Source organism: Epinephelus lanceolatus, chromosome 14, assembly GCF_041903045.1.
Source record: "Epinephelus lanceolatus isolate andai-2023 chromosome 14, ASM4190304v1, whole genome shotgun sequence".
Lineage (NCBI taxonomy): Eukaryota > Metazoa > Chordata > Actinopteri > Perciformes > Serranidae > Epinephelus > Epinephelus lanceolatus.
In genome coordinates, this window is record NC_135747.1 from 22,631,945 (window position 1) to 22,643,084 (window position 11,140).

General features: G+C 42.5%; 1 protein-coding gene across 2 annotated transcripts; it reads left to right on the plus strand.

Annotated features, from left to right (window-relative positions):
• Positions 1-150: 150 nt before the first annotated feature.
• Positions 151-10,497, plus strand: galnt3 (UDP-N-acetyl-alpha-D-galactosamine:polypeptide N-acetylgalactosaminyltransferase 3 (GalNAc-T3)). 2 transcript variants are annotated; one of them, XM_033617643.2, is made up of 12 exons: positions 151-302; positions 861-1,125; positions 1,402-1,941; positions 2,726-2,898; positions 3,829-3,978; positions 4,123-4,357; positions 4,450-4,567; positions 4,707-4,907; positions 7,892-8,023; positions 8,250-8,351; positions 8,456-8,608; positions 8,707-10,497. In XM_033617643.2, exons 3-12 carry the CDS (start codon positions 1,445-1,447, stop codon positions 8,818-8,820), a joined length of 1,875 nt encoding a protein of 624 aa, XP_033473534.1. In that variant the 5' UTR covers positions 151-302; positions 861-1,125; positions 1,402-1,444; the 3' UTR covers positions 8,821-10,497. The 2 variants fall into 2 exon arrangements, with proteins under 2 accessions (XP_033473534.1, XP_033473535.1); XM_033617644.2 differs by lacking the exon at positions 151-302 and having other exon boundaries at positions 645-1,125.
• Positions 10,498-11,140: the final 643 nt, after the last annotated feature.

An 11,140-nucleotide genomic window follows, 5' to 3' on the forward strand; every position in this document is an offset into this window, starting at 1 on the left:
CTTTCCATCAAACAGTTGCCACATAGACAAACATTTACAATCGTGAGTGGGGAAAAAAGTAGGACACTGAACATTTTAATGGACATAATAAACTGGATGCCTGCCGTGGATAGGAAGTGCTGGGGAACACAGTCACTACAGATGGAGTCACTGTGCGAGTCAAAGGCAGAAAGAAGTCAAACTGGGCACCAGAGCAGGCTCCCTGCGGCTGGAATCCGCGTCCAAGCATCCAGCTCTTTATGAAGACCATCCGCCGTGGGGAACCTGGGAAATTCAAGGATCAGATAAACTAGACTCCGCTGGTGAGTGTCAGCTTTTACAACTTTTTTTTTTTTTTATCAGCAGTAATAGAAGCTCAGATCAGATGTGATTAATAATCTGGGCAGACTCGCCTCCGTGCGAGAAGACGCGTAACTTTTCCAAATGCACGCTTGGACCATGTGCGTTTTTTAGTCTGTGTTAATAAATTTAAGCTGTGTGTGCAAGATGTGGTGTTTCTCAGAGATCCTGATTGGATGCGGTGGGCTGTGTGTGGGGTATAGCGCGTTCCTCCGTTATCTGTAACCCAGCAACTGTCCCAATGAATGACCAGTTGAACAAATCCTATTAATGGCACCATTATTGCATGTGAGGAACTCCGTGGAGATCACAGTCTGCAATATTCCTGAAGTCAAAGTGGCTGCAGACCACTCGGTCGCATTTATGAAGAGGTTCAGTCCCGAGATATGTTTGATCCAGTTGTGATTTTGTCTATAGGCTATATTTTTGCAAAAGTTAAAAGAGGAAATCAGACTGCAGAGCAAACAGTGCCATAGGCAAACTTGTTAAACGGGATCGTCTCATGGTTTCTCATGTACCAGGTATGGACTGTGACACCCAGAAGTTCGCTCTGCGCAAGCGCGCCACCACGTCCCCTCCCTCTACCTGAGAGGAGCTCACCTGGATCCAGCGAGACGGAAGTTTTGTGGAGGAACAGCTCAGAAAATCTTTTTGTCTCCGCGAAAAGTTTCTTTGGAGTTCAAGCAGCACACACTGGATCTCCAGTCGAAGCAGGATGCCATTGGGTGACATTTTAAAGAACAATTTTAAGGACTTTTCTTACCTGAGTCTGCTCAGCGACCTGTGGTAAGTGGTCTTTTTCTTCTCAGGGAATCCAGAGCAGTGTTTGCTGATTTCACAAGACGATTTTAAATATCATTTGTGATGTGTAGATTGCAGAAGACTACTTCTAGCTTTAATAGGAACTGCTACACACTTGATATGTATTATTTCAGAGACAGAAATGGGGGAAATACTTTAAGTGGGCTTCTAAGATGTTAATGGCAAGTAATGTGTCACTGCTTTGTATTTACAATACTGGCTAATCATTATAAAACATTTGAATATATTTATTGATTACAGCTGAATTTCAGTCCAAAGCCAGCTTGCTCTCCATTTAAGAAGAATGACAGCTCTCCGCAGAGTGCTCCGAAGGCGATTGCACCCAGTCAAACTGGTGATAGTGGCCCTTGTTTTTGTCACATTTGTGTTCTTCATACAATGGGAAGTTGGGAGCCAAAGCCAACAGGAGGACCCCTGGCTGAAAGAGATGGCAGTGAAGGGGGATGCCATGCTGGGCATGGTGATGGGAGCTGTCAATAACTTCAGGGACGTGATTCCAAAGATGCAGATCAGGGCCCCTGTACGTCAGCTGGACAAGGCGGGCAGCGCGTCCTGTCTGCCGGGTCACTACACTGCCGCTGAGCTCAGGCCAGCTCTGGAGAGGCCACCTCAGAACCCTATTGCTCCTGGAGCAGCTGGTAAACCTTTTAACACAGACTCACTGAGCCCTGAGGAGCAGAAGGAGAAGGATAGGGGTGAAGAGAAACACTGCTTCAACCTGTATGCCAGTGACCGCATCTCCCTGAGCAGAGACCTGGGTGCAGACACAAGACCGCCAGAGTATGTCAGTTTGTACAATCTTTACACTTTTGATAAAGCTGTGCACAATCCCTCACCTTTATCTCATTTTACCTTATTAAATGTGCAAGAAACCTCAAGAACATCATTGAGTTAGTGAGCATAGCAGACTAAATAATGGTAATTTCCTTTTCTACATGGTTTAGATTTAGAAACAACATATAATTGCACCACCTAGTGGGAGTAAATGCAGCTTTGGTGCTGTACAAGAAGTATTCTTCCTTTTCTCATACTGTTCCATGGACTGATGTATTGGCCCAGACTGTAAGTTAAAGTCACACACTGAAAACCGCCCTAACAGATCAGTGTAACGTAGATGGGGTCTAACCCACACACATTCATCATATTTGCTTTTTGCAACTGGAGGAAAACTCAGGCAGAAACCACAGAAATAATTGTTCTGACTGGGACTTTGTTTCAGCACTCCTGCCCAGTTACTGTGGCCAGTTCTGAGAGAAGCTCAGTTGTGTTTGGCAAATTACAGCACATCCAAGTGTGTCTAGGTCCAAGTACGTGTCAGTAGATAGTCGGTACATGACACAGACATAAAGTCTATCCGTGTACTGGCCATCTTATTAGGGCAAATTACAAAGGTTCTCCCATTCTGATATGGCAGGTATTTCAAAGGCTGCCACACATGCAGTGTCATGGCTGAAATGGACACCCCACTGGGGAGAGTCTGCAGATGTAATAACTAGACTATTGTGCCACTCAGGAACTGTACAGGACAGTCAGATCTTTGTGCTCTTTCTCCTTCTTGCTGCAGATGTATTGAGCAAACCTTCAAGCGGTGCCCCTCCTTGCCGACCACCAGCGTGATAATTGTGTTTCACAATGAGGCTTGGAGCACCCTGCTAAGGACGGTATACAGTGTCCTCCACACCTCCCCTGCCATTCTCCTCAAGGAGATCATCCTGGTGGACGACGCCAGCGTGGACGGTAAAATTCAATAGGGGCCCTTCAGGACCGCCCTGCTCTCTTTTGGGTTCGATTTCATGCAGCATGTTGGGTGGGCAGCTCTTTGGTGTGCCGTGAAACGTGTAGAGAGGAGCTCCCTGCTCCTTCTGTGGCCCATGAACTGGGTTACAACAGGAAGCCAGGGGCTGCTCGTGAATACTTTCCTAAGAGGACTTAACAGTGGTTGTGCTAAAAAAGTGAGTCAGCATTAATTCTTGTAAACAGGTCTGATGTAGGAAGGAAACAAATGCTGGAGAGGAGAAAGGGTTCAGGAAATGCACTCCATCTGAGTATCTAAGCTCAGTTATTTGTCGTGAGCAGGCCACAGATGGAGGCCTGCTGTACAGCAGCTCTCCTGACAGCCAGCCATGTTGAAAACAAAAGGAGGACAGCTTTGTACTTTTTCATTTGTTTGAGTCTTACCTTCCAAGATGGGGACTGTGAATATTATGTCTTTATCACTTAAAGTGACAGTTCACCCCAACATCAAAATACATATTTTCCCTCTTACCTGTAGCGCTATTTATTTTTCTTGATTATTTTGGGGTGAGTAGCCGAGTGTTGGAGATATTGACCACAGAGATGTCTGACTTCTCTTGAATATATTTGAGCTAGATGGCACTCGGCCTGTGGTGCTCCAAGCGCCAAAAATTACATTGGAAAACCTCAACAGCAATGTCTCTTTCAGAAATTAAGACCAGGTTCCTCCAGACAATCCACAGACCTTGTTAGCACTAGAGAGCGACAGAAGGGAGGAAAAATCTGCATCTCTGATTTTGGGGTGAACTGTTAGTTTAAGCAATAAGGCGTTATGATGCTGTTTATATAAGACTGTGCACAAGATTCAAATTTTTCTTTTTGCTACTCTCAGCATACTTTACTCTGTGTCTAATGGACATCCCATATTTTCAGATGCGTTGAAGGACAGGCTGGATGAGTATTTAAAGCAGCTGAACATTGTTCGAGTTGTCCGCCAGCGGGAAAGGAAAGGACTCATCACTGCTCGCCTGCTGGGTGCCTCCGTCGCCACCGGTGACACTCTCACCTTTCTGGATGCCCACTGTTAGTCAACACTGCCGACATTACTCACACATTAAAACCAGTTGCATGCCAGACACACCCTGACACACCCCTGGCTCAACCACCTAATGTTTGCTCGTCTTGAAAGATGTTGTGATGTAATGTCTGATTTGCGTGTGTTAACAGGTGAATGCTTTAATGGATGGCTGGAGCCCCTGCTGGCCAGGATAGCAGAGAATAACACTGTAGTTGTGAGCCCTGATATAACTACCATTGATCTCAATACTTTTGAGTTCATGAAACCGTCCCCGTATGGCCAGAACCACAACCGGGGGAACTTTGACTGGAGCCTTTCCTTCGGCTGGGAGAGTCTACCGGATTATGAGAAACAGAGGAGGAAGGATGAAACATACCCTATCAAGTAAGCAAAACTTGTGCAAGAATATACAGCTTTATATAAACTCTTGTTTCTTGTTAGAAATCATTAAAATGTTAAATTAAATTTTGCTGTAGGACTCCCACATTTGCTGGTGGGCTCTTCTCCATCTCAAAAGAATACTTCTACCGTGTTGGAAGCTATGATGAAGAAATGGAAATCTGGGGTGGGGAGAATATTGAAATGTCCTTTAGGGTAAGACGTCGCTGAGCTGTCATTCTGGATGTGCATGTTGATTTTTATTTGTACAAATCATTACAGTATCCGGCTTTACAGGCGTGTCTACCTGTATGTCGTCAAACATCTCTTTGTTCCGTCACCCATAAAACTGCAGGTGTGGCAGTGTGGCGGACAGCTGGAGATCATCCCTTGCTCCATTGTTGGTCATGTTTTCCGCACCAAGAGCCCCCACACCTTTCCCAAGGGAACACAAGTGATTGCTCGTAACCAGGTTCGACTGGCGGAGGTCTGGATGGACGACTACAAGGAGATCTTTTACCGCCGTAACCAGCAGGCTGCGCAGATGGCAAAAGATGTACGTAGTGCTTCTGACACTAGTGCGCCGTTAAAATCCTGCACACCTTTCCCGTGATCTTTTCAAATGCAGCAAATACTCTGCAGCATTATCTTTCACTTCTGCTTCTTATGGTCATAAGTGTTTTTTAAGACCACTCATTATACACCCCCTTAAGACACGTTTGAGCAAATCCAACTCCTGTCTGTGAATTACAACCTGCATTAAGCCTGATCATGATGTAACATCCTCTGTGGGGAAAAGCATAGAATTACACATGCTAGCATTCACTCTTGTTATACTCAATGCATAAATTATGTTGAATTGAAACACATTCTTTGAAAGATAGATTAGCTATTAGGGCCTGAAAGCTGCTAGCCGACAGAGAAAAAGGGGGCCTGAAGGAAGTCAGCTCTGGTAAATGACACTGGCTCTCAGCGTTTCCCAACATGTGGTCTCGTAGGTGCCATAAACAGTTCCCTCAGGGCTGTACCTCACAGAGCGGGCCAGCCCTCTCCCGCTGGCTTCAAACAGACACGCCGGCCTCAACGGCTTCAAGGAATCCACTGTAGTAGCTATCAGTGCGCACTAGTGTGAGCAGCATCCTCGTCATTATAGTAAGTGCTCTCATTATTCAAGAGCGTGAGGTGCCTGCAAATCCTTTTAAATGTGCTGCTACGCTTCCGTTTAAAAGGAGCAGTGATCTTATACTTGTCTGTTGTTAATTTGTACAACAAAGGAGTTGTTCGAGCACTGGAACACAGTCATTGACTTTAGAAAAGTCAAGTGATGATGACAGAGTAAAATTTTAAAAAAAGAAATCCAACATTGAATATTATTATTTTCTTTTATTAGTTTTTTGTGATGGTATCACATGTCTTATTTTTTAATCTGGTGATATTTCAAAGTATTCTCTATGGATATCAATGTCAGTCGGTCCAACACAGACTATTGGATAGATTGCAGTGAAATCTGGTACAGGTAGCCATCGTGCCCAACGGGTGAGTCCTAATGACTTTGGTGATCCGTTGACACTTTATTTTCACAGTATGACAGTATGACAGTATACCAGGGTATTTAGAAATCTCAAAGTTTTGATATTCAATGCTGGCAAAAACACAGACGCTCCTGTTGTATTAAACTGATATGGAGATGCTGTATTGAGGCGATGTAGTGCACAGACTGCACCACCAGAGGTCAGTCTCTACTGATGGAACAGGCAGCTGAACTGAGAAAGATGGCGACTGCGGATGGTGTGGATAACAGGACTAGTAAAAAGCCGTCTAGCAACAGCAGACACAGCAGGAGAAAACAGTAGTAGAACCAACATATTTTCGTCGGGTGTTCATACAAACCCCATCATATATCATATGCCCTGGTAAAATGTTAGGACGGTGTGAAGTTATTTAAAAAAAAATTGATTCTGTACAAGGCCTATCTCAACACTTATCTGATGAATTGCAACAAAATTTATTACATACATGCACATCACCCTCGGGATGAATTCTAATAACCCTCAACTTTGCTTTAGCACTGCCATCCAATCAGAGTTAATAATACTGCATACGTTGGTTTATGATCAAATACCTGCAAAACAAATGTCATTCCCATCAGCCTCAGCTGTACAGTACTTTGAGTTTAGTGCTAATTAGCAGATGTTAGCATGGTAGAGTGCTCAACTAGATGATAAACATGGTAAACTTTAAACCTCCTATCAGCATTCTGATATTGGCATTTAGTGCAGCTGGGATACTCAGCTTGCTTTGCCTGGGGGACACTTTTGCAAAATGGCTGGCAGCCAGGGGCCAGTTAATAAACAAACATTAATAATATTTATCAGATAAACATGAATAAACATTGAAAGGCTTTTAATTCATCTTTTTTTGAAATTCTTTATTTTTAAATTAATTGACTTGTTAACTTATTAACTACAAAATGGCACAACGACTGACACTAGGTCTTTATCAAAGATAAATCAGATACTTTACCGCATTTAATAGCTGCGACCACATTTTGATAAATGCTTTGGTTACTCTATCTCTATTTTGATACTTTTACTCTGACACCTTATTTTTAAGGTGTCAGTACTGCACAAAAAACCCACTTACACCTGCTAACGTCTGGCGTTTGTATGTTATGGGAAACGTTACAATCGGCATTCACACCTGGGTCAAATGACCCTGCAGTAGACTTGGGTATTTATGCGCTTATTTTAGCCCCTTAACTGGCAAGATGCCAATGACGCACCACTGCTAAATACCTTCCATCTCTGTCCAAGCAGCACTCTGACATCAACAGAGTTTGAAAGAGAGACAGAATAAGTACTCCATGCTGCTTTCTGCTGTTTACTAACCTGTTTCTGGCCTGTCTGTGACATCTAACATGACACACCAGTTAAAATCAAAAAGGCATGCTCATCTGCAGCAGAACCGTGTTCACAGCTCTAGTCTGTAGGCAATGGGAACAGAGTGTACAGCCTATTATTAGCGGGTTTTCCTGTGTTTAAACAACCTGTACACATGCACTAATTGAGGAGGAAAAGGGGTAAAATACAGCTTTACAGGGCCAGTAGCTTAGCTGTGGGCTCTTGTTGGTTTAATAGCAACTCACATGACATTATAGTTCTGAAGGCTTTGTTTTTGTGTGTTTGTGTTGTCTTACTTTGAGCTCTCTTTAATTTTTAGTTTCAGTATGGATTGCAACCTTTAGAGAAATATTTGAGAAAACACTGACCTTCTCAACATGTACACAGCACCTCCAGACTTATCTGGGAAGCAGCTTCACAGCATTTGTTAAGTGATCTTATTCTATACCTGACACTTTTTCAGAGATCTCATAATAGTGGTAAAGAGTAAAAAGACTACATCTGAAGTCTAGACGGAGCATCCGTGCTTTGTAGTTCAGCCTTGCAAGCTGAGCCCTGTTAGTATCCAGCATGCCTGCGGTGTGTTAATGATCAATGTAAAGAAACTGCTTTGCTCTCCTGCCTGCCGTTGTTTGAACAGAGGGCCTTTGGAGACACCTCAAAACGCGTGGACCTCCGTGCGCGGCTTCAGTGCAAGAGCTTCTCGTGGTATTTGAAGAACGTTTATCCAGAAGCCTTCATCCCTGATCTCAACCCACTCCACTTTGGCTCAGTAAGATCACACACCCCACCACCAGCTCTCCCCTTTCCAAACCTCAGAGCTCTGTCTAGCCACTGTGGGTTTCCACTTGGGATCTTCAGAGGGTACTGAGCAGTTCCAATTTGACACCACTGAAAGCACTCCAGAGACTAAAGTTGTTTGAACAGCTTGCACTGGATGTTAGTTTTTCATTTTGTTTCCTCTCACTGCTCTCGCCTTCCCTCCTCTTTCTGTGTAGGTGAAAAATGTCGGCAAAGACTCATGTCTGGATGTTGGAGAGAACAATGAGGGTGGGAAACAGCTGATCATGTACCCTTGTCATGGACTAGGAGGAAACCAGGTCAGTCTGAGAATGTACCTTTTATCTCTGAGGAAAAAAAATCTGATTCTCTTTAATTACAGAGGTTGATTGCATTTTTTTTTTTTCTGTTTCCTTTGCTGTAGTATTTTGAGTACTCCACACATCACGAGATTAGACACAACATTCAGAAGGAGCTGTGTTTGCACGGGGCAGAGGGGACTGTGAAGCTGGAGGACTGCCAGTATAAAGGCGGGAACACGTTTGTGGGAGTGGAGCAAAAATGGGAACTGAAAGATGTGAGTTTGGTTCTTTTGGATTTTCTGTTCACTGAGTTTGCAATTTCAGATACTTGGGTTGTCTTTTAGGGAAGTAATTTTGTTTTCTCTTTGTATAGAGCCAGTTTTTCTACATGCCAGGATTGAACTTGTGTCTGAGTGCCCGTCATGAGCATCCCTCTCTGACCCTCTGCAACCCCTTGGACAGATACCAGCTCTGGTCCTTCGTCTGAGAGTGCAAACTACCACTTTACAAAATAGCCACTATGTATGCAACGGCATACTAGAACATGAGTATACTACACTGCGTGCAGTTAACATGCAGTGTTTTTTTAGATTACTGACATTGAGTTTTAATTTATTTTTATACATAGAAGAACTGAACTGCTGCTGCTGCTGCCGGGAAGTTTGGACTTTGGTAGAAACCAGTGTGCCACTGCTGGAGGGAAGCATTGAAACAATGCTCCCAATCAGACTGTGAACTGAGATTCTTGGAACAGTGACGATGCACTGTGCCGACAAGTGCCTCTTCTGTGCTTGTATTCACTACTCCAAGTCATTACAACCAACACATGCAGTGTTAGGTTTATAAAGCGAAAACACTGAGCATTTTCCAGTCAGACACATGGATCAAAAAATAAATGACAGTAGGGGATTAATATTATAAATAAGGGGTTCAAGCTGGACACACAGAAATCCCAAATGTTATGCACCAAAGAGAAGTGAAAACTTGAAACACACAAACACGATGTGCATTGTCCCCCTTTTTAAAAGAACTTTTTTCTACTGATGCAAAACCGTCCAGTGCCTTAGATGTAATTTTATACTGGGTGGGTGGAGTGGTGGAGGGATGGGTGGTGGTGTGGTGGGGTTGTTACAGTTTTCTGTGGATGCAGATAATGGCTTCTGATCAAAGGGCTCCTCAGATCAGGATTAGAATCAATACACTTTAATTCAGTTGTTTCCTGAGATACTTTTTTTTTTTTTAAGATAAAAAAAAAATGTTGCAAAACAAATATTTTATAATTTCTATCTGCTCAGTTTATTAGGTCCACCTAGTTAACGCAAATACAGTTCAATGCGACAACCCTGCAATAAATCCTTGCCTCACTAAGGTTGTATATGTTACATCATACTGAAGTGTTTCTTATGTAAGGTCAAACCCATTTCTATCAGTGAGGCTAGTGTAAATAATAGAGACACCTCTCAGTACAGTGCATTACAACAAAATGATAATAAAGTTGAATTAAAGCCTCTTAAACAGTTTCAAACACAAACTGAACATTATAACCTTCATGTTGGCAGGATTTACTGCAGAGCTGCTGTATTAGACTGCATTAGTTTTAGCAAGGTGTACCTAATAAACTGACTACTGAGTGCAGAGGTATCAAGAATGAAGAATGATTATTTGAATGCCATTGTAAATGAGTGAGCTGGCCCTAAACATGAATTATATACAGTTAGTTTGCCCCCCAGGTGTTCATTTCAAGTGCTCCCAACAAAAGTTCTATTTATTTTTTTATTTATGATTGAAATGCATTTTTATCTGGACTATAGTCAATGCTTTATTCCCAAAATACATGTCAAATGCCACGACTTATTTTTGAGATTAATCATACTTTTGTAAATTTCAGCAATGTTTACCTTTTTTTATTTCAAATTCAACGCTTGGGTGTTCATCAAAGGGACATGTGAAATGAATGCACCGAAGGGATTCTGTTCACCCTCTACATTGAAACTGGAGTCCACTCATGAATGTCTGGTGCAGGCACTAGTGTTAAGATGGAATATTGTAAATAATTTTGAGTTTGAGACCAGGGTGAGGAACAGAGTCTCAGATGGAAATTGCCTAGTGTTGTCTTGGTATTAGGAGGTCTTATTTTTAGGTCAATAAATTCAGTTGGTTAGTACTGAGAGCTGCTTTGTCTCATTTCTCCCTGCAGAGGGCGCCTCGCGCTAAGAAATTACTGAACTGTACAATGTTGGCTAGCAATTTTAGCAATTTTAATTAAATTATTTCAAAACCATGTTCAAAATGAAACAACTGAAAATGAACTTTGCTCTATCTACAGTTGAAAAAAACAAAAACACATTGGGAAAAAAAACAAACGGTACCATTTTGTGCAAAACGTTTGCATTTCACAGAATAAGAAATAGAATTAAATAAATCAGGCACATGAAAGCTTTACAACTCACAACCAGCATGAAACAAAAAAACAATTTTAAGATAGTGAAGCAATTTACTCAATACAGACTTTTAGTAAACCACAATAAATACACATTTCAATATATCATTCATAATAAATACTGGAAAATAAAAACCCAACACAGGATTCTCAAGTGGATGCAGCGTCATTGTATCTAGCCTCCTCACACTGTATGCTTTGGCACGATTACTCTGCACTATAGGCTGTGTTGATGATTGCCTGAAAGCAGTCTGTACACTTCTTTTGTACCACCGAGGTGGCAGGAGAGGTCCCAGCTACTCAGTCGCACAGAACCACCAAAACTCCAGTCCTGACCCTTGTGATTATAAAGAATGGGCAGATATTT

Excerpts from the sequence above, each read along its gene's own strand:
- galnt3 (XM_033617643.2), top strand. The coding sequence starts at position 1,445 with ATGACAGCTCTCCGCAGAGTGCTCCGAAGGCGATTGCACCCAGTCAAA. Across the intron at positions 2,899-3,828 it reads GGACGACGCCAGCGTGGACG|ATGCGTTGAAGGACAGGCTG; the intron begins GTAAAATTCAAT and ends CCATATTTTCAG. Across the intron at positions 4,358-4,449 it reads GATGAAACATACCCTATCAA|GACTCCCACATTTGCTGGTG; the intron begins GTAAGCAAAACT and ends ATTTTGCTGTAG.